At 43.1% G+C, this 24,133-nt stretch overlaps 1 protein-coding gene across 2 annotated transcripts in view; it reads right to left on the bottom strand.

The window, feature by feature from the left end:
• Nucleotides 1–779: 779 nt before the first annotated feature.
• The window catches only part of HRH1 (histamine receptor H1), a 78,912-nt gene continuing 55,558 nt past the window's right edge, over nt 780–24,133 (bottom strand). For both annotated transcript variants that reach the window (XM_030307409.1, XM_030307410.1), the window contains exon 2: nt 780–3,715. In XM_030307409.1, coding sequence (XP_030163269.1) covers nt 2,217–3,680 — 1,464 coding nt within the window. In that variant the 5' untranslated portion in view covers nt 3,681–3,715 and the 3' untranslated portion in view covers nt 780–2,216. The remainder of the gene's footprint in view (nt 3,716–24,133) is intronic.

Below are 24,133 nucleotides of genomic sequence, written 5' to 3'. Positions count from 1 at the left end.
TCCTACTTCTCCTTTTCTGTCTGCCCATTCCTCAGTTTCTTTCTGTGCCTCAGTTTGCCTAGTTGTAAAAATACAGAAGTTTCCCTCATGAGATCCGTGTAAAGGCTAAATTAGATAACAGTGGTAAAGCATGGGGCCTGGCATATGATATGCACAGTATGTTTTAAAACTACATATGAGTCCCCACCATGTACCAGATGCTCTGCATGCACCATAAACACTGTATTCAATAATGCATGGGCCTGGCTTTTTGTGTTCTGACAAGTTATATTGACCATTTCTTCTTATCAGACTCAGATGCAGGTCTCTTTGACCCAAAGTCAGAGCTTATAACCACTTCTCTTCACTAGTTGCCTCAACCATTCATCAACACGAATAATGGGCACTTAGCCATTTGTCTGTGGGAGGTGATCTTTTTAAAGCTCCTTCATTATGAGGGATCTTGGGGAGCAAGCTGAGGGATCTTGGGGAGCAAGTCTCTCACAGGTCTTCTGGGAAAGGCTTTTTGACCTAGAAACAGACCAGCTACAGCTTTCAAAACCAGGATAAAAGTCTCATTAGCTCCCCCAATTTTGACCAAGAAGAGCTTTGGGGGATGCCAAGCAGACAGTGAGGCTTGTTATAAAAAGTTCTTTCCTAAAGACATTTACACATGTGACCAGAAACCAAAGAGCAATCCTGTATCATATCTTATAATATTTGACAGCATGTTTCAATACATCTTCTCAGTCCAAGAGACTCAGAAAGGGAGAATTAAATAAATCAAACTCATAACAAGGTAGTTTCAAATATCATATTTTAGGCAGGTAAAAATCTGTCATTTTCAACATCATGCGAACAGGAACACAGGACACAAAATACCAGCTTGTACACGCACTCCATTTGGCTACATACATTACAGTTTAGCATTAAGTTTTAAAATATAAATCACAACCAGATTGCAATGTAAACACCAAAGAAAACTGTATGTTCCATGCCTTTGCTAGTTTTTACTAAAGAGGTGTGAGTATAAAAGAACATGATGACTTTTCTTCAACGAATACAGCAGAACTCACAAATAAAAATGCACACTGTCCCCTCAAAGTATCACCTTCTGCCGCCTCAGGAATATTCTATGCCAGCTTTTCCTTCTCTCAGCATATCCTTTTGAGAATTGCCACCACTCTTAGGAATAGTTGTGCGTGCATGTGTGTGTGTGTGTGTGTGTGTGTGTGTGTGTGCGCACATGCACATACTTAACAGGACAAATTTTTGCCTTTTGGAGAAAACGTGTTACAATGAGCCAGAACCCCACAGGGTTCTCATTCTAACTCTCTCACATTACCAGCTGTGTGATGTTGGGCACTTTATGTCACCTTGCTACATCACAATTTGCTCTTCTAGTAACACCATCCACCTGCTATGGAGTGTCATGGAGCTTAAGGAGGATAAGCCTGGCCCAGCACTCAAGAGATATAGTTTTCTTCTCCCCATTCCCTTTTTTTATGCTTTCATTGTGCAACCATTAAAAACATGCCTTTTCTTTTTCTTTTGAAGGCAGCTTTTATCATTATTCTGTTAATAGCCAAAAGGAATTTGGGGTTGCAAACAAGGAAATGTACAAGCTGAAAAATTTCCTATCAACTCTAAGATGTGCATGAGTGAGAAATAATAAAGCAGAATTTCCAAGGTGGTTCAGACACTGGTTCTGGAGAAAGCTGTAGGAGAGGCTCAGAGGAGAGGTGTTCTGAGAAGTGACAGTCACAATGGAATAGCTGTCATGCCTATCAAGGTGATCCCTGGAAGGGGACAGCATCCATCTGCATATGCGAGGTCTCTGCACAGTCATATAACTCCATTCCAGGAAGGCTTGAGAGTTCTAATTCTCCAGTAAAACTCTACCTACGTGTCCCTTCAGTTTCCAATTAATTCAAGTCTGAAAGCTTGAATGACAGTGAGAGTCTGAGGCTCCCACATTTCCTGAGGAGCAGGAGAACTCATCCAGGTCTGATTCTCTTGGAAATATCCTGCTTTCTACTCAGAGTACAATCTCTCTGTTGACCACCAACATGTGCTATTCTGCCAATGGGTCTAAGAACCTTCCAAGCTACCTAGTCCTTAAGACTATTCTTTTGACTCTGGAAAGCCCAGGTGCCTGGCAACTCACAGGCCTCATCCTCCATTTTCTTCAGGGACAGCCTAAGTGTCACTTTGGTTGCATCCCCTTGTAGCCTCCCTTAAGAGCGAATGTGGAGAATTTTCTTGAATGTCTTCTTGAAGTTTTCATTGCACAAGGGGTAAATGAGGGGGTTCAGCGTGGAGTTGATATAGCCAAGCCAGATGGTGAACATATGCACATGCTCATTGCAACAGCTTTTGCAGAAGGCAATGACCATGAAGAAGATAAAGTAAGGAATCCAGCAAAGGATGAAGGCCGCCATAATAAAACCCAATTGTTTAGCAGCCTTCCGTTCTCGGTTCATGTGCAACCCAGACACGTACTGTCTGGAATGTGAGCGGAGCCTCTTCCAAGTGTACTTGATGTAATCCAGTCCTGTGCTAGACCCACTTCTAGGTTTGCTTTTCCCTGATGCTGACTCTGGGGGTGTGTCTGAGTCTGTCCGGGAAAAGGATTGGCTATCACCTAGGATTTGATCCTCTGATATCTCATTGGCCACACGCATTCTCAGGCTCTGTTCATCTATCTCCAGCTGGCCCTGGCTCTGGTTGATAGCTACATAACTCCTGCCACTCCCCTCTGCCTCAGTCTGCATCTGCACAATGTTAAGTGGAAAGCAGTGGAGTTTGTCCATTTCTTTGTCCTCTTCTTGGCTGAAGACACCTGGGCATTTCATCTCCTCTGAGTCTTGGGATGGTGGCTTCATGACAGGCTCACCACTGGCATCTTTTGATTTCCTTTTCAGAACCTCCCAGGGAGACTCCTTCCCTGGTTTCTTGGCCCCCACCTTGGGGTTCTCTGGCTTCAGCTTAATTTCAGAGAAGGAAGGGAGGGATCCATTGATGAGCTCTCGGTGCTGACAGTGCTGCCGTACAGCCTTGTAGATCTTGGCATAGAACCAGAGCATGAGCAAGGTGGGCAGGTAGAAGTTGATGATGGCGGTCATGATCTTGAACCAGGTGACATCATAGAAGTCTGTTTCACACTTGTCTTCCCGGTGTCCCGAGGCCGGTGACATAAAGTGATGCCATCCCAGAATTGGAATAACCCACAGGAAGGAGAGAAACCAGGCCCCCAAGATGGTGGCTGATGCTCGGGTCTTGGTACGATACTTAAGATATCGGAGGGGCTGCTGGACAGAGCGATAGCGATCGATGCACAAGATGAAGACACTGAAAATTGATGCGGTGCTGGCCACATAGTCCATGGAAAGCCAAAAGAGGCAGAGAGGGTGGCCCAGGGACCACCTGGACATGAGGAGGTAGAGGATGCTCATGGGCATGACAACAGCTCCCACGATCAGGTCTGCCACAGAGAGGCTGACAATGTACAGGTTCCCCACAGTGTGTAGCTTCCGCTCACTCCGTACAGCGTAGAGGACCAACAGGTTGAGTCCCACGGTGACCAAGGAGATGGCACTCAGGAACACCACCAGGGGCATCAGTTGGGGGTTGGCTATGGTGGTCTTATTCCCCTCGCACATCTTGTCTTCTACGACACAGGAAGAATTGGGAAGGGTCATTGGCACAAGAGCAGCCTCCAGCTGGGGCTCCCTCCCTAGGAAGAAAGACACAAGGATTAAGGCCAGAGGCTTGGAGATCGGTAGAGTCACTTTGGTACCATCAAGTTGATCTAAATGGGGTTGTATGCTGTTGGGAGCAGTAGATACAGCCTATGGTCCAAATCCCCTTCCTTCCTTAGTCATTCATTTCTTCACTCATTCAATGACTATTTAGTGAATTCCTGGCATTGTTCTGGGTGTTGGGAGTATAGCAGTGAACAAAACAAAAATCTCTGCCCCCATGGAGTTTACATTCTAGCGAAGGAGTTGGGCAAAAGCAATGCAAAGTTTGTGTAGGTCCCATGTGGCATGTGTTCTGGGAAGGTGGGCTGCATTATGACTGGTCTGAGCTGGATACGGCACTCTAGTTCCTCTTTGCCAGTGGCTGGTCTAGGATTGGGCACAAGACACAACTGTGGCCAAGAAAGTAGATGGGGAAGTCTCATGGCAAAGCCAGGGTTCTAGAAATTTCTTTCTCTCTGACAAATGATCAAAACAAAGAAAAGTTTTGCTTCTTGCCCCCTTCTCCCTATAGGAGGTGATGCTTGGGGCTTATGGCAGTCATCTTGGGGCCATCAGGGAAAACCAAGAAAACCACTGTGATGCCAACCCAGAGTCCTATTATCACTGAGCTGCTGAACTAACCCTGGAATCTTCTTCCTTCATACTGGTTATTAATGGGAAACAATGAAATGTCTTCTTTGCTTAAGTCACTGTTGGAGTTTTTACTTGCAGCCAAAAGCGTCTCTAACTGATACGGGGGAGGTTACAAGGGTACCCAAAGCATGGAATAAATCTACACATCCCTTTAGACTAATGGTTCTCAAAAGGGAAGGGAGTTATGTTGTTTGATAAAGCATATTTTATCTTTTTTTTACTTATTTTGTTTTTATATTTGAAAAAAAATTCATTGTATAAACTGTGCAAAGTAATATGTAACAACACTTTCTTTGCTAGTAAGGCTACACTGAAAACACATTGTATACTGTTATTGATGATCCTTAATTGGGGTGGGAGGTGGAAGCAGGGAATTAAAACTTCTGGAAGAGGTTGTGAGATTTTGATATTCATCAAAAAGTAGTATGATTCTGAAGAAAATTTAGAAACCCTAATAGAGTGTAAATATCTCTCAGTAACTTAGCAAAAACAGACTACTGTAACATTAAGACAAAGCCAGACAAATTCTTTTCTTTTTTTTTTTTTTTAAATTTTTTTTTCAACGTTTATTTATTTTTGGGACAGAGAGAGCCAGACAAATTCTTGAGAAGAAAGCTAAATTTGTATGATATTTTTAAAAATAAAAAGCAAGACCTTAAGGCATTTGATCCTTGTGGAAGGAACCCTTGAGTTACTTTGTTGGAAAAGCACCATCTGGGTAGCACCAATTTTGCCCCAGCTCTGCCACTAATACTCAGAGTGGTCTCTCAGCCTGCAATTTCTCACGGGTCAAATGTGAAAGATGGCACAGGTGATCGCTACAGGCTTTTTCCAAGTACCCTGTTTAGAGGCTTGCTTTGGGTACTTTTCTATATTCTCCTCCAGCTCTGAACTGCCCGCCAGAGCAACCCTCCACCTTCTTTGAATGTGCCTCTTCTGAACAGCATCATCTTCTATTGTGCCCCAGTCCTGCTCTCTGCTCCTGTCACTCTCCGCTGTCAGCCTGAGAGCCTTCCCCACTCAACCCCGTCCACCCCAGCCATCAGCTCTGTGAGGATAATAACCCCCAAATCGACCGCATCAGCCTGTACCTTTCTCCACTTCTACATCCCAGACCCAGGACCTTGCAGTTTCACCTTCAGTTCTGCCCAAGTTCACACCCCCTGGAATAGTCCGCAGCCACCTCAAGGAGGAAAGAGGCTAAGGAAGTTCATCTCAGATTTTCAGTTTTGATTGGGAGGAAGCAGGAAGCTGTTCCCTAAAACATTCCCACAGCTTGGTATTCTCAAGGTAGCTCCAACCACCCTCTGTTACAGAGATGTTTCTCTTTTCTCCTTGTTACCTTGAGGAAAGTTCTCTCTTATTTCTCTCTCTGCCTCATTGCACACAGAGGGGAACCAAGAATTTCTTTTCACTATGTGTACACTATTTGTCATTCAATAATTGTATTTGACAGAAAATGATTTGTTTTTATATAAAAATCATTACTTTTTACCTTTTGACTAAAAAAGGAAAAAAAAATTTTGAGAGAGAGAGAGAGAAAGAGAGAGAGCAGGGAAGGAACAGAGGAAGAGGGAGAGAGAATCCCAAGAAGGCTCCATGTTCAGCATGGACTCTAATGTGGGGCTCGATCCCACAACCCTGGGACCATGACCTAAGCCAAAATCAAAAGTCTGCCACTTAACTGATGGAGCCACCCAGGCACCCCGAAAAGAAATTAGTGTTGCATATTAAGTGTTTAGGGGTGAAATCTACTGAGGTCTGCAGCTTACTTTGAAATGAATCAAAAAAACAAGTTGGATGGATAGCTGGTTAGAAGAACGGATAAATGAACAGACATATAATCAAGCAAAAAGAGCAAAATGTTAATTTGTAACCTAGGTGGTAGATATATAGGTGTTCACTGTACATTGCTTCCAACTTTTCTATCAATATTTTGAGTGAGAAAATGTTGGGGAAAATTAATATCACATATGTATTTATATAAATAATATATGTAAATATATAAATATATATATAAATTTACACACATATAAATTAATATCACATATATATTTATATAAATAATATATATAAATATATATAAATTTATATATATTTATCTTCCTATCTCTGTAAGCACAGTTCTTTATCACATGTTCTCCTTTGTAGCTTGGACATGTTATTTTGCTTAGACATAAAAGCCAAAGATAAATGCATATTTGGTAAAGGGATGAGTCAGTGAGTGAGGGGCAGGGTGCTACGAATCATTCAACAGATATCTACTGGTGAAAAGTTCCTTTCGGCTCAGTGATCTGCTTCAGAAGTAAGAAAATCCACTTTGTTCTCTGAAACCATGGAATTGAGCAGGATTCCTGGAAAGGCAAATGGAGCACCCACCTGCTGAATACATACCTATCTTGGCACCTGCCTCCCCTGAAGAATGCGGGGTGGGGGTGAGGGTGTCAGGGAGAGGAGGAAGCCTGAGGGAAGCCTAAAAAGTGGGTCCCACAGGGTGGGCACCCAGAGGGTAGAAGGAGCAGCCACATCAACAATGACCTCCTGTCTCACTCAGGGCTGGCTATGTAATTTTCAGGGCCCAGGGCAAAATTTAAAATTAAAAAATTATTAAGAACTTCAAGATGGCAACAGCAGAACATGAAACCGAGATGGGGGCCCTCCTGAGCACAGGGCCTGTGTGGCTGCCTGGGTCACAGGCTCGTATGCCATTCCTGGTCTCCATTCCTCTTACCCAATCCCTGAACATGCCCTACTCGGTGAGATAACTAATGTAAGGTGCTTTCCCTTCCCTCGGACATCTGCATTTTGAAAAACTGATGGTTGAATGGTTTTCTCTCTATAAATGCCAAAGGGACATCAGGCTGAGAGCGGGAAGTATCCGGGGACGTGGATCCTCATTGCACCTAATGCTACACAGGAGGCCATCCATGCTCCCTTCAGGCTGCCCAGACCCCATTGGGTTCTGAGATGCCCCTCTCTGGGATCAAGGCCAAGCCTACAGAGATGGTGCAGGCTAGAGGGTGTGCTCTGGGGGACAGGGAATAGAGGCTGGAGGAGGCACTGTGGACAGGGCAATTGGGGGAGAAAGGTGGGCACCTGTAGCTTCCTTATAGCACTATGTCCCTAAAGAAGCGGGTGATGGAAGGAGAAAGTTCTCACCCGGGCTCTGCCACTTGATGGGCTGTGCAGAGCTTGGGTCAACAGCCACGTCTCCAATTACCTTCCCTGTAAAGTAGGGAAAGCATCATTACCTCCCTGGGCTGTTGGGAGGGTCATTGAGACAGTGGGGTGGGAAAGCTCTGACAATTCCCAGGTGATGAGGACTGGGGGATCAGCAGAAATGAATCCCTTCTCTCTAAGAGGCTTGTGTGCACGAGCAAGCCATTAATTTTGAATTAAGGGAATGGCTCCATTCCAAAACCATTAGCTGCAGTGGGACTTTCTCCAGAAAGATTACAAACAGTGTAATCTAATCAGGCCCATGTGCCAGCAAATAAACAAAGGTAGTCAACGTTCCTTCCACATCCTGGGAATGTTGACGAGAGCAGCTACGATGGTAAGGAGCCAAGCTCTGGGCTTTTCAGATATCAGTTATTAAATGCCTGCCACAAGCACATAGGGAGGGCATGTGATGATCACCAAGGTAGACACGAGGAAATAGCTCAGGCTCAGAGAGGCAAGGCAACCTACTCAGGGTCACACAGCTAGGAAGAGACTGGCGATGTCAAGATTCAAACCTTAGTCATTTCTCAACCTTTGTCCTGTTGACATTTTGAGCTGGATAATTCTTTGCTGTGAAGGACTGTCCTGTGCGTTGTTGGATGTTTAGCAGCATCCCTGGCCTCTACTCACTAGATGCCAGTAGCACCCTCTCATCCATTCCCAGTTATGACAGATCAAAGTATCTCTAGACATTGCCAGATATCCATTGGGAGGCAAAATGGTCCTTAGTTGAGAACTAACTGAAGAATAAGCACCTCGAACTGCCAAAGAATACAGCTCTCCGCTGAAAGCAATGCAATGAATTGCCTTGATATAGTAAGCCCCCCATCATGGGAGGTATGCAAGAAGAGGTGTCCTGGACCTCACTCCAAATCAGAAATACTCCTTTCTCAGTGGCAACTATTTACCTAAGTAGAACTTGCAGATATTGGTTTTAGATAAAAAGAGACCAATAGGTAGGGATCTCTGCTAATGGGAAGGGAAGGCAAGAGGAATTGGTGGGTTTGGAGAGATGCTAGACATTAAATGAGGCTCCCAGTGGCCTCACCTTCCCACTTTTCTAGCCATTTCAGCAATGCTGATTCACAGAAGGCATGGAGCTCACTTGGATGGAAGAATTGGCCAGTGGTTAAGAACCTGAACTTTGTAAACCAGCTAATCTCTGCTCTAATCTTGTTTCTGCTCTAATTAGCTGGGCCAGATATTTCACTGCACCAAGTCTCCATTTTCCTCATCTCTAAAATAGGGTGGAAGCACCTAGTACAGTGCCTGACATATAGGACATACTCAACTAATAGTAGCTGTTGTGTTTTCTTCCATTTCTGGGTAACACAATGATCCCAGAGCTGGCCCAGTCTGACTCAGAGGAATCATCTTTGACCTTGTTTTTCACTGTGGCAAAACCTGTCAATGGTCTTCCATAATTATTTCTCCTCTATTTAGTAACAGACTTCTATTTTTTAGCTGAATACACAGCTGCCTGGAGTATAGACTACATTTTCCAGACTCCTTTGTATCTAGGTATGGTCACGTGACTAAGTTCCGATGAAATGGAAACAGAAGTGTAGTTTGCAACTTACAAAAAGCAGCCCTAAAGGGAGGATGTATTCTTTTCTTTGGCCCTTCATTCTTCCAGCTGGCCAGAATGTTGATAGGATGAACAGGGCTTAAGCAGCCTTGTTGGGACCATGAGGAAGAATCAAAAAACGAGAACATTGAAGCAGCAATTTGGATGGAGCTGAGGTCTCTGATGACTATAAGAGCTGCCAAATAAGTCAGGGCTCTCCACTTCTGGGTAGCATAGGTTTCCTATCACACACAGCCGAACTGAATCTTAACTGATACACTACCCCTGACTTCAAGGAGTTCGTCAATTAACGTGAGAATAAAGACAAAAGATAAATGAACAGTATCAAAAATTTAAAAAAAATTTTTGAAACATTAAAAATTCTAGAATGTAACTGGGACAAAAATGATGACTAAGGTAAGATCAAAGCAGCTGACAGGACAGAGGAAGGAGAAACAGCCACTCTCAAGGTGGAGTATGGATGCCAAGAAGAACACTGGAGAAGGAGTGTTCTGTGAGCTGGGCTTTGAAGGATGAGTAGAAGTTCTCCAGGAGGAAGGCAGAAGAATTTAAGGATGAAGAGAAGAAAGAATGAAAGTACAGAGCTGAGTTCGAGGAATTGGGAGGGAATTGCTGGAATGGCGAGTCTTTACATCTCTATGCCTTTGCTTGTGCTGTTTCCCCCCTCTGGGGCACCATTTGCCTTAAAGCACCCCCTTTGGTGTCCCCACATCGCTTCTAACACTTCCCTTTACATCACCTAGCTTACTATTCTTTCTTTAGCTGATTCTCCCTAACTAAACAGGGAGCATGTCTAGAACATGGAAAGCGTCCACTATTTCTGTTTCTAAAGTGAGACACCGGTCACCATCAAGGGTATGCCTCATCCTTCATGGCGGGGGCAACACCTTTTCACTCACTGCCATTCTCCCATGCTGGCACCAGGCCGGCACATAACAGATCTCAAAAGAAGTCTGTTGGATGGACTCTGGAAAACCACATGGATAAGAGCCAGCAAGAGACACAGGAAGGAGGATCTAACTACAGAAGACATGGGCATATTTTTCATGAGGATGTCTAGACCAACACAAATTTGAGGTAAGATTTATGCTAATTGATGAATATTGATACCTTTCATGTAACTTTTCTACTTTTTGCTGGAAACTTTTTTTTTAAATGTTTTTATTTATTTTTGAAGGAGAGAGAGAGAGAAAGAGACAGAGCATGAGCTGGGGAGGAGCAGAGACAGAGGGAGACACAGATTCCAAAGCAGGTCCAGGCTCTGAGCTGCCAGTACAGAGCCCGATGCGGGCTCAAACTCATGAACTGTGAGATCACGACCTGAGCTGAAGCTGGACACTCAACCGGCTGAGCCACCCAGGCGCCCCTGGAAACTTTATTATTAGAAATTTCTCTCATGCTAATCCAAAAGATGAGTACAGATTCACACACAAGGATGCTTACTGCAACATCATTTATGATAGCCAGTATGAGGAAATAAATCTAACATTTGGAAATGAAATACATTATGGGATAGCTACAGAATAGGATACCATGCGGTCATTGATAATCACATTTATGGAGCACCATTAGTTATACGGAAAAATGCTTATAATGAAATTAAATTTATAACAGATGTTGTTTGTGCAGGATGATTCTATTATCAGGTTTAGAATGAGGGTGAGTCTCTATTACGTTATGTTAACAATGGTTTCCTCTGGGTGGGAGGTGATGTTGATTATTCCTGGCATTTCCCCAGATATCAACAATGAGAGCATCTTAGTTTTGTAACAGGGAAAAAAGCAGGAGCGAACTGCATTTATTTTTCAAAACAAAATAAAATAGAGGTATTCCACTGGAAAAAAATGTTTTCAAAGGAAACTCTTCCACATTCTTAACACAGCTTTTATTTTCTTTAGTGAAAAGTGAGAGTTTGGGATTCCTTTCTTGATGGATTCTAAAGTGCCTCACCCACCACTCCCCATTCCCAACTGTTCTACTTGCTGGGAACCCTTGGCGCTGGATGCTTATTTTAGTCAAGTAAGTCTGAATATTAATTTATTTGCTCTAATTACACAAGAGAGGTGCCATGCATGAAGTACCCCAAGTGCAGCAGATTCTCATCGAATCTGGCCAAGGCATAATTTCCATAAAACACCCAGACTTGGGTGTCAATGCTACTGACACATGGTGCAGAAAGCAGACTGCAAATAGCAAAATCCTGTTATGAACTCAGTGCTGCAGGAACATGTCTGACTTCGAATCGAGGGCAGTGCTGGGTTAAGTTAGTCTCTGGGTAAGATGCAAGAGGCAGATGAGAGCACCCCTGAAGAGTTTTCTGGGGGTGCAGGCATATATTCAAATGTCTCACAGAGTCAGGGAGGGAAAGTTAATAAGAATGGGGGACTAGGGGCACCTGGGTGGCTCAGTCGGTTAAGTGTCTGACTTCAGCTCAGGTCATGATCTCACGGTCTGTGAGTTCAAGCCCCACGTCGGACTCTGTCCTGAGAGCTCAGAGCCTGCAGCCTACTTCTGATTGTGTCTCCCTCTCTCTCTGCCCCTTCCCTGTTTGCTCTCAGTCAGTCTCTCTCTCTCTCTCTCTCTCTCAAAAATAATAAACAATAAAAAATTAAAAAAAAATAAGAACGGGGACTGTGTGTGGAGCAAGAGGGAGTGGCGGGGACTGGGGCACCCTGGAGGGTATATTCTTTGCTCAGATGCCACCAACTGCTGTAAACCCAGATCTGCCTATTTTTAAAATGAAGCATAAAAGCTGGATTTGTACACAAAATCTTTTAGTTTTAAAATGCCAACTATTCAATTGTTTTATTTGTTTTCTTGAGCACTTGAATGCAGGTCAAGCAAAAACAAATTCTGAGGGCGTGACCTGTGTGAGCCCCGAGCTGGAAATGTCAAGCTAGTTCATAGGGAATCCAGAATGCCAAATATAAGATAATGACCCTAGAAATGACCCTGGAATAGACTCCTTGTGGGGGTATTTGCCCAGCTCACCAGCTTCCTTCTCTGAGGACCATCATCCACCTAGGGGTGGGCCCCTGGCAGGGTAAATCTGATCCTTAGACATGTGTTTGGACTAGGGGATGTCCTCTGACCCAGAAGGGCCAAGTCCCATTCTCTCTTCCGGAAAACTGGGACTGGGGTTGTACAGCCAAGAGAGTCTGTTGGTCTCATGAACTGAAGTGACAAGAAAGTGGGGGCCACGGCTGCCACTGAGGAGTGGTGTTGCTCATCTGCAGGCATGCTGAAGTAGAGGAAGGGAGAGAAGAAGGCAGGGGACAAATGAAATGGCTCCAGTGCTGCAATAACTGACCTCTCCATGCACAATAATGAATCTAGACCTTTCCCTCACACCACACACAAAAACTAACTCACACTGACATTAGTCCTAAATGTAACAGCTAAACCTCTTAAAACTATCAGAAGAAATCATAAGAGAAAATGAAGCTTCGAGACCTAGAGTTAGCCGAAGATTCTTAGATACAACACCAGAGGTACAACCCATACAGAGAAAAATTGCTAAGTTAGACTTCATCAAAATTTAAAACTCTTATGTTTCAAAAGGCACCACTAAGAAAGGAAAAAGCTACAGAATGGGAGAAAATATTTGTACATCATATATCTGATAGATTGTATGTCTGATGTATCCAGAATATTTGGAGAATTCTTCCAACTCAATAAGACAAATAACCCAATTTAAAAATGGGCAAAGGATCTGAATAGACAGTTCACCGAAGAAGGTACAGGAGTGGTTCAGAAGCTTGTGGAAAGATGCTCCACACCACTGGTCATCAGGGAAATGCAAATCAAAATCACAATGAGACACCACTTCACGTCTACTGGATGACTATACTTTTAAAAGACAGATAATAATGACAAGACTGTGGAGAAATTAGGATCCTCATATACTGCTGGTGGGAATGTAAAATGGTGCATCCACTGTGGAAAAGTCTGGTAGTTTCTCAAACAGTTAAACATAGTTATCATAATAACCAGTGGTTCCACACCGAGATATCTACTCAAGAGATCCACACACAGATTTGCATGTGACTATTTCTAGCATTATTAATAATAGCCGAAAAATAGAAACAACCCAGATTTTCATCAACTGGTGAATGGATAATCAAAAGACGGTATAGCCATGCAATGGAATGTTAGTTGTCAATTAAAAAAAAAAAAAAACCCAAGTACGGATGCATGCTATAGCAAGGATAAATTGCAAAACCAAAATGATAACTCCTAAAGAAGGTAGACACAAAAGGCAACACACTGTATGATTCCACTCACGTAAAAAGTCCACAATAGGATATCCATAGAGACAGAAAGTAGATTAGTGGTTGCCTGAAACTAGAGGTGGAAACAGGAAGGAATCTTTGAGAGTCATGGCAATGCCCTAAAATTGAATTCTGATGATGATTGTATAACTCTGGAAATTTACTAACAATAATTGAATTGTATGATTTACTTAGAATGGGTGAAATTCATAGTATGTAAATTATATCTCAAAAAAGTTGATTAAAAAAAATTCAGTAGTTCAAGCAAGGGGCTGTCTAGGTTTCCATATCTCTGTCTGTTTTAAAAACCTATCTTCATACACTAGTATTGCTCCCTGAAAATACCTACCAGGCACTAGGATTTTTTTTAAGGGGAGTAAAGAATGTTAGGCAAATAAGGATGAAACTAAGGTGGATCCTAACGGACCACTAGAGTTGGGCCACGGTTTTGACTCTGAGCTTCCCAGGAGCCAGAACAAAGAAGAAAACAGGATCAATTACAAGATTCTAGTGTCGTTTGCACGAAAGCAAAATAGTTGCTTAACAGAAAGCTTTAGCTGGAACTGAGTTTTAGATAAAATAAATCTCGTGGTTTCTTGTGGAAGGGGCACAATGTTACACATAACTTCTTAATCCTTAGAAGTGGAATGGACGTGACTGAGCGACATCACCCGTCTCCTCCTGTGCCTCTGTGATCTTCTCTCATTGATAACTTGGCTTAAGACTTTGGGAGGTTGGACTTGTTTGTCTCTGCTTCCCATGCCCTACCCCTGGTGGGACAGGCTGGGACACTGAAATGAGGCCAGGGATGGGACAATGAAGGATGATTACCACTAAATGGTAAACAGAAGGAGTATAAAAATCTCAGCTCCATTCTCTCTTACTCTCTGGCCTTGAAAAGCAATGAACAAAAAGAAAAGTAAGATTTCAAAGGCTTCCTACATACCAGCATTGGGCTAGGAGGGTTTCCATGTTGCTTCACTGAATCCTCACACTGACTTTATGATAAAGGGATCATTTTTTTTCTTCCATTTTAATGGTGTGGAAACAGAGATTTCTGGAGTTTATGGGGCTTGGTGTCCTGCACTAAGGTCCAAAAATGACTGAAGACCAAGTAAGCTAAAGGCCCAGGTGATACCCACCTTCTAGGATATTTGAGTGGGCTTCAGACCTCCTGCTCTAGCTCACTCACCTTTTCACTCTAGTAAGAAAGAGAGAAGTGAATAGACACTTTAAATAAAGATTTCATGGAATTGGAACTATGAACATCTGTGCTAACATTAGACAAAGACACTGCACACACCACCGGGCCCAGCATACACACATGTATCATTTCAGGACATGATGAATAATGTTTTATTTTTGTTCCAAATCCCTGGAGATTAAGCCTTGAGAAAGGCACTTTCGATGATCAAAGTTATCCAGTCTGTTCTCTTCTTGAGAGAGAGAAAAAAAGAAGTATTTATGATATTGAGGTAAATAAAAGAGCTGGCAGAAGAGAAAGGAGAAGTAGATGAGATGTTTATAAGAGAGTGCTCCTAGGTAATTGGGAGTTTCTTTAATGTCTGTCTCCTTCAGTCAAGTGACCTCACTGCAGCAGTCATCCCAGGACCACACCTGGGGCTCCTCAGCGCCACCTGCTGGCCAAGCCCCCTACTGGTGCTGGGGCCAGGCTTGTGTCTAGCTAGACTGAGGTATGTGTGTATGGGGGCATTGGTGAGAGTGAACCATTCTGGCTGCTCGTTCCATTCTCATATGCATTCATTTATTCATCCATCCACCCACCCATCCACCTACCCACCCATCCATCCTCCCTTCCTTCCACCGATCCATCCATCCAAAAAATCCTTATTGAGGCATCAGGTACAGAAGTTATTACAGGTAAAGAATAGACACAACCCCAGCCCTCATGAAGCTTATGGCCTATATCAGTGGTTCTCAACCCTGGGTACCTGGAGACTTCTTAAAACATACTGACACATCTGGTTCAGGGGGGATTGAGTACAGGTACTTTTCCCTATTTTTCTGCCAAATACAATGAAAAACCCTGAACATTATACTTAAAACAAACATAAGACAAGTCTAAAAGGTGGAGAGGCAAAGGCAGACCAGTTAGGAATCCCAAGACCCAAAGAATGACACAGTGATGAGTTCCCTGGGCTCTTGTTTGGCCCTATATATCTGAGACTTCGAGCTAAAAAGACAGGAAAGGGGCAGCCTAGCAAAATAGAAAACTTCTAAATGAAAACTGCTCTATTTGCAGCCAAACACCACAGAAAACACTAGAGCCGCGTTCCCATCCTGGCTAGCAGAGGCTGGGTGGAGCCAAGATGTCCCCCCTTGCCAGGCTACAAAGTAACCTGACCTTCCTGCTGGAGTGGTGGTCCTACAGTCCCTCGGAGGGACTTTCATCCTCCTCAGGCAGAGACAGGCCCTGTACCCCATCCCTCCAGAGTCAGTGGAGGCCACATGCAGAACAGTAAGGAGGCACCTCTACCCCTCCCAGCCAGGGAGTTATTCCTGGAGGCCTGGTAGGGAGCCAGAACTTCCCCTGCCTCAAAAGTAATGAAGAACCCTCCCTCTTCAGATGTCACAGAAGCTGAGCAGGGAACCTGGACTTCTACCCCCACCTGGAAGTAATGAGGCAGTACACCCTCCTCCCACTGCCCCCTGCTTCCCCTGCCAAAGAGGTGTCTCATAAAACAGAAAACTTAATATGATCCAGAGTCTCAAATGCACCCCTAAAATGCATGCATTTTAGTTGAAAATCATTTCTCATATGGAAAACTGGGAAGAGTTCATATCGAATTTTTTTTTAAAGCAATCATGATACCACTGCCAAGATGACAGGGATGCTAGGATGAGCCGACAAACATTTTAAAGTAACCATCATAAAAATGCTTCAATGTGCAAATGGGACCATGCTTGCAACACATGAAAAAATAGAAAATCTTGGCAAAGAAACAGAAGAAGAAGGAAAAAAAAGAACCAAATGGAAATTTTAGAACTGAAAAATCTGGTAACTGAAATAAAAACTCAATGGTTGGGCTCAACATCAGGATGGAGGCAACAGAGGAAAGAATCAGTAATTGAAAGACATAGAAACGACCCAATCTGAACATCAGAAGGAAAACAGTCTAGAAGAAAAAAAAAAAAAAAAAAGAACAGAGCCCCAGGGATCTGTGGGACTGTATAACAAAAGACCTAACATTCATGTAGTCATAGTCCTGGAAGTTGACAAGAAAAAGAGTGGGGATGAAAAGGTACCTGAAGAAATAGTGGCTGAAAACTCCCTACATTTGGTAAGAGACATAAACCTACAGAATCAAGAAGCTGGGTGAACCTCAAACAGGATAACCCTCTCTCAAAACCCACACCAGGACACACAGTTATTAAACTTTGGAAAACTAAAGGAAAAAGTCTTAAAAGCAGCCAGAGAAAAACACCTTACCATGAGAAAGACAGTAGATTTCTCACCAGAAAATATGGAGATGCAAAGGAAGTGATACAATATTTTCAGATGCCAAAGGAAAAGAAATGTCAACTCAGAATCTCACGCTCGGCGACAATACCCTTACGGAATGACAGGAAATCAATACATTTCCAAAAGAAGAACTTGTATAAGTTCTTCCAAAAGAAGAACTTGTATGCTAAAAACTACAGAATGCTGATGAAAGAAATAAAGGATCTAAATAAATGGGGAGATACGCAGTGCTCACGGATTAGAAGATTCAGCATAGCAAATGTGTCAACTCTCCCCAAATCAATGTACAGATTTAATGGCATTCCTATCCAAATCTCAGCAAGATGCCTTGTAGATACAGAGGAGACCATTCTAAAATTTATAGGGAAAGACAAAGGAACTGGAATAGGTAAAATTATTTTTTAAAAGAAGAATAAAATGGGAGCAATCAGACTACCTGATTTTAAGATGGATTATATAGCTACAATAATCAAGACCATAGCATTGGTGGAGGGGTAGACACAGACCAATGGAACAGAATAGAGAACCAAGAAACACACCTGCACAAATATGCCCAGGAGATTTTTGACACAGGTGCAAAATCAATTTACCTGGAGAAAAGGTGTGTTCAACAGATGGAGTTAGACCAGTTGGATATCCATAGGCAAAAAAGAAAATGGACCCTCACTCGGAACCTCATACTTCATAAGAAAATGAACCCAAAGTGGTTCACAGACTTAAATGTAAAACATGAAACCATAAACCTTTTAGAAAAATTTATTAGAGGAAATCTTCAAGGTCCAGGGCTAAGCAAAGAGTTCTTAGACTTGACACCAAAAGCGTGACCCATAAAGAGAAAAACTGATGAACTGGATGGATCTCTCCTTCTGTGATTTACCTACTCCCATTATAATCTTTGCTGCATCAATGTGTTTTTTGTACCATCATTTACTTGATGTATATTTTTAACAGATCCACTTTTTTTTTAAAGCTCAAGTTTATTTTACTACCATATATGAAAAGCCAGTCTTCTGGTTTTTTGGTTTTTTTTCTTGCCATTTACCAGAAGCTTTATATTAAAATAAATAGGATGACAACAAAACAATGTGATTAAATTCTAGCCAGATATTTTGAGGAAGGTTCTTCATTAAAAAAATAGATGAATACTTGCAATATAAGTATTAAAGATCTACCTGCACTAAATTGAGACTCTCCTGCAAGTAATCAGAAGAAATGAAAACCAACGTGACTCAATATTAATCAACGCCGTGACGGTGTGCAATTTATAGTCACTTCAGGTACCACCTAAAATGTGGCAAGCACTGTTTTAAATCTCATCACACCATCATTACGCTCCTAAATGCCTTTAAGGAAAAGTCCAAATTCTTTAGGCTGCTGGCATGATGTTGTATACTTCAATAATAATGAAACCACTGTCCCCAGACACCCCAAATTCTTTCAGCCTTCAAGCTCTACACATGTTATTCCCTCCTTGTGGAAGAGGATGTACCTTCAGAATGGGGACCTCATTTTCGTACACTATTCTCTCCTTCGGGGCCTACCTCAGAGCCTGCCTGCAACAACCAGGTGAGGAGGATGAAAAGGAGAAAGAGAGGGATGGAAAGGTCGTTAAAGAAGATGGGAAGAAAAGAACAGAAGGGAGGAAGACAGGAAGGAAGAAAAGGATGGAGGAAGGAAGGAAGATGATGAACTTCTCTTTTCAAAGTTTGTTTGTTTGTTTACGTAATCTCTACACCCAGTGTGGGGCTTGAACCCATGACCCTGAGATCGAGAGTCACATTCTCTTCTGACTGAGTCAGCCAGGCACCGCTGAACTTCTATTTATCATACAAAACTCATGTTAAAATTTCCTTCCTCTTTGAAGCTTTCCTATATCCTTTAGCCACATGTAAACATTTCTTCCTGCGGATTCCCACAGTATTGTTTCCTTATCTCCATTAAGGCATTTAATGTTCTGTATTCTAATGGATGGACGGATGGATGGATGGATGAGTGAGAGAGTGAGTGAATGAATGAATTAATTAATTAATTAACTAATTAATTAATTCAGGTATCCTTCGCTTAGACTTTGATCCTTATAAGGGCAGGGACAATATGATATTCACCTATTATTCCAGTACCTAGCCCATAGGTTCTTAACTGTGGCTGCACACTGGAATCCCACAGGGAGACTTAACAAACCAAAAACCACTAATGTCTGGTTCCCACCCTCACAAATGATTCTGATTTTGATTGGCGTGTGGTCTGAGTATCAGTATTTTTGAAAACTCTTCAGATGCAGCCAAGACTATGAACCATTGCCTAATCCAAAGCTGAATGGCAAGAGGAGCTGAGTAAATGATGAATGAGTGAATGGATGAATTCTTTTTAACACATCACAATCCTGACCTAATGTGACCATTTTCAGGGCTTCTTGTTATGCTAATTCATTAATATATTCAGGAACTATTAATTAAGCAATGATGCGGTACCAGGTGTTATGCTAGGCCAAGCTGCTGGAGATGGAAACATGAGTAAGGCTCCCACTTCTCCCCCTGTTCCAATGTGCCTTTGGGAAGGCTGGATCTGTGTCCTTGTTCATCCAAGAACTTTCTGTCCTGCTGGTTAATTGGTCAGTACCAACAGCAATCATCTCCCCAGTGACTGACTGCAAACCTTACATGTGGCTGCTTTCTTCTGCAAATGTAAGGACAGACTCTATAAATTCCCAGAGAGAAACTTCCTGGAGGGTATGTGTGAGTCAACAGACCAAAAAGAAAGTGGTCCTGTCTAGATGTCTCCAAGCACTGCAGAAGTGACAGGCGAGTCTCTCAGGTGAAACCCTGTCCTACTCAAATAAACTTCCTTCCCGGTATGTAGTTACACAAAGAAAATCCAAGGCCCTAGGGTAGGGTATTAAAATCTGAACTACCCCACAGTTAAAGGGAATTTCCTTCCCAACTGCTGGCCTCTCATACTTAGAGCTGCCTTAAGATTTGCACCACAGATTGCTAAAAAGCAGAGATAATGGCCATTTGGGCCACTGCTGCTCTGGTTCAGACGTAGATAATATCTCTGCTCAACTGTTTAACAGCTTCCTAAATAGTCATCCTGATTCTGATCTGGGTCCCCTCAACCCATCCTACATGCAGAAGCCACATAATCTTTCTAAAAACCACACATCCAATCACCTCTTTCTCCCAATGAAACTCTAATGGCTTTGCCAGGCCACAAATAGGACACACAGGATAACCCCCACCTCCCCATTTGGCAACCCAAATGCAACTGGGCTGTCTTGTGTCCAGTCTATCCATGGTACTACATTCAGAAGAGATTCAAGTCCAACATCCAGGAAGAAAACAGCTGGAAAATAACTTAAACATTTACCAAAGATTCTAAGAGAGGTAAAATCAAAAACAAAAACAAAAACAAAACAAAACAACTCCCACAGCACCTCTTCTCCCATCCATTACCCTACTGTGCCACTTCCTGTGTCAGCTGCTTGCCAGCAAATCTCCCTTTCTCCCCTCAAAAACCGTAGCTTGCATTTGTTCCCTCTTCGCATTTTTTCTACCTTCCACACACCAATCTTTCCGACCTAGCTGAAGGGCACCTTGCACTTCTAATATAAATCCACTTTGCTTTCTTGGTGCCTTGTCTTCTTTGCCCATTACTCCGATCAGCACCACAGAAGCCCCAAAGAGAAGTACTCAAAACCATAGTCTACTCTGGAAACCGAGGGAGAGGGCCAGGCAGTGTGGCGCATTGCATGTTAAAACCTTTGACCTCACACAAGAGCCTTTTCCAAGGGGACCCAACTTCCCTCTTCGATACTCCACTTTGTCTCCACAGGCCTGGCTCTCGCACACCCTCATACCTTTGCAAATGCTGTTCTCTCTGCCTGGGCTGCCTGTTCCTCTCTTCTCCGCCTGGCAATACACTCAATTAATGCTTTACAACCAGCTCTGATGTCACTTCCTTTAAGGCTGAGTTCTACTAGACGGGGCTCCTTGGCTTCCTTCCCTAGGTTTTTTCTGAACTTTGTACAGACCTCTGTTGTAACCCTTGTCAAGCTGGGTTGTAATACCTTAATTACTGATCAGACTTTTTCATTAGACCGTGGGTGCCAAATTTAAGTCTGAGTCATCTCTGTGCCCTCAGCCCCAAGAACCAGGGAGCTGCTCAAGAAACAGTTACTGAATGCTCTAGAAATATGCTCCAGCTATGAGTGCTACAGAAAAGCATTTCCCTGTGTCCTCCCCTCTGCTCATTAGCCCGGGAGCACTTGTCACAGTGGGGCTTGAGAGGTCTGCCCTGGCACTCACAGGGCTATGCCTGCGTGCCCTCCCTTGTCTGGCCAGCCCTCCAAAGGGTAGTCTGTCCCTCTCTCTGACCCTGCCAGGCCTGGTTCTCACCTAGCCAAAAATAAAAGGAGCTAAAGGCAGCCCAGCAATTAGGCATGAGAATGAAATAAAGGCATCCAGACTTGAAGAAGTAAAACCTCTCTGTTTGCAGATGACAAGATCTTACATACACAAAATCCCAAGGATTCTATAAGAAAACGATCAAAGCTAATAAACGATTTTAGGGGGCCTATGTCTTCAATCTGGGATGGGAAGGGCCCTACTGCCACTGGATCCACCTTCCTGTGTCATTTGCCATCACACCTTCCTTTCCATGGCTCTTTGCACCAGCACATGGAGTGTCCTGTTCAAGGCTGCCTGCTTTGCCCTCAGGGCGCTGTATCTGGGCAGTGCCTTTGTCTGGAATGTTTCTCTCCCACCATTGCCTTATTTGTAAACCCTAGAAATAAGAGCTACATCTATTGAGGTTAAGTGTTCATCATGTATAATCTCACAGAAACCCCATCAGGAAGGAACTATCATTATCACCCACATTTTTCATATGAAACTCTGTTCCTGTTCCTTGCCCAGACTCCATGGTTCCATGGCCCAGCTGGGCTTTGAATCCAGGGCTTCCAGACTCCAACATCCAAGTTCCTAACTAAAAATCTGGGAAGATAAGAGAGGACCCATTCCCCTGGATAGATGTGTCTCTTCCCCTCCTAATGCCAAGGCTGGCGTTTAGTGCTGACTCTGCAGCGTGGTCATTTGTCTGGAGCTTTTCTCTTTCCTGTTAGGCAGGAGGTTCCTTGGCAACAGGAGCCATGCCATCATCAGCTTTATAGCCTCATATGCCAGCACTGCTCAGCACACAGTAGGTACACATATTGTAGGGCATCAGCAAGGATGGAACAATACAGTGGGGGAACAATACACTAAGGAGAACATATGTCTGTTCCTTTTTGCATGTACAGGAGAGATGACATCACTCATATGTGGGGGACGAGGCTAATCTGGCAGGCACACGTTGTGGTGGGGGGAAGGCTGTCCCCTTCCCTGCTGATGCTCCCCGTGCATCCAATCCCCATCCTCTGCAAATTTGCAGAGGACCAACCCTAAAGAGAAGAGCCCATTCTTCGTGGCACAGGATTTGTCCACTCATGTTTGTTTACTGTGTGTCTGGCCCATAGTAGGTGCTTGGTAAATATTTGTTGAATGAATTTGCTGTGTGACTCTCAGCTTCTCTGGACCTCCTCTGTCAAACAAAGGGGTTGCACTAGATCAGATGCTTTCAAATCCCACACCACTTTCCTTGGTAGTTCACTACTGGTTCTTATATAAAAAAAAAAAAAAAGTTTATAATCAGATAAAAGCAGATTGCTCTGACTAGTGGGGGAGGAATGGGGGTCCCAGAGCCCTATCTGCTTGACTCTTGCGACCTTCTTTGCCCCAGTATGCCCAGAAATTCCTCAGAGTACAGTTTGATAACAATTGAGCTAGAGGAACTCTAAAAGTCCTTATGGCTATAAAATTCAGACTTCTCTTGAAGGAACATCTGCATTTTAGAGACTGGCTCTGAAAATGGAAAACGCTTTCTGACACATTTGGACAACTATCATCGCATGTCTAATGTGCTTGAATGGTGGAATGTGAGGCACCTTGACTGGAAGGGAGAGGTGGAGTTGTCTCAGGATGGAGGATGGATTCTTCCCAGTGCCTTGACACCACACTGGTATAGAGGACCACTTGCTCTGCCTGGACATGTATGTAATTTGGCCCTGGCCACACAATGTGTCAGCAGTCAGCAACCTGAACCACTGTACTTTCTTGTCAGCCTCCCATCTTTTTCCTAAATGGGAATCTGCTTCAATCCTACTTTTTTCCACTGATTTTTTTCCCCTCTTTCTGTTTGCCAGAACTCAGTAAAACCTCCACTGATTGTAACAATTTAAATAGAGCAGTAAACTCAGGAAGTTGAACAAATGGATGAATGACAGGCAAATAGCCTTAGATTTTGGTATTTCAGTTAAAATTCCATACAACTCTTGGGTTTTATAATAACATGGGAACCACTTAGCTTCTTATGAAAACAATCACAGACACTAGGAAATAATCATAGTCTTCATAAATGGTTACCAAGAGAACCTTCCTAATCCAGGGAAGTTACAGCTGTGAATATACAGCATGTTTTGGTTCCTTGTCTTGACCCAACCCTGGCTGTCCCTCACCCCCACCCTGACCCTTGCCTCCTGCTGCTTTGTTATTCCCCCAGTTCCTGAGCCCAGGGTGTAGATGTTAAAGAGAGGTGTTAGCTAACTGCCATCAGAACAACTACACAATAATTGGAATAAAGGATTAATGGACAATTTGTAGGAGAAACTGATATAATCATGTTCAGAGTGGCATCACTCAAAGGGTGGAAGCAATCCACCAACAGATGAATGAATAAACACAATGTGGTCTGTGCATATAATGGAATATCATTCAGCCTCAAAAAGGAATGAAATTCTGATACATACTACAACCGAGATGAGCCTAGAGGAAATTGTACTAAGTGAAAAAGCAAGTCACAAAAGACAAACATTGTATGATTCTATCCTTAGGGCAAATCTGTGGAGACAGAAAGTCGAATGATGGTTGCCAAGGCTAGGGAAAGGGGGAATGGGAAGTTAGTGTTTGATGGGTACAGAGGTTTAATTTTGTAAGATGAAAAAGGTTCTAGAGATGGATGGTGGTGATGGCTGCATGATAATGTGAATACACTTAATGTTGCTGAACTATACACATAAAAATGGTGAAAATATAAGTTTATGTTATGTTCATTTTTCCACAATAAGAGAGAAAGACAGAAAGACAGAAAGAAAAAGAGA

The sequence above is a fragment of the Lynx canadensis genome, chromosome A2 (assembly GCF_007474595.2).
Source record: "Lynx canadensis isolate LIC74 chromosome A2, mLynCan4.pri.v2, whole genome shotgun sequence".
NCBI lineage: Eukaryota > Metazoa > Chordata > Mammalia > Carnivora > Felidae > Lynx > Lynx canadensis.
This window is presented reverse-complemented; position numbering and strand designations above follow the sequence as displayed.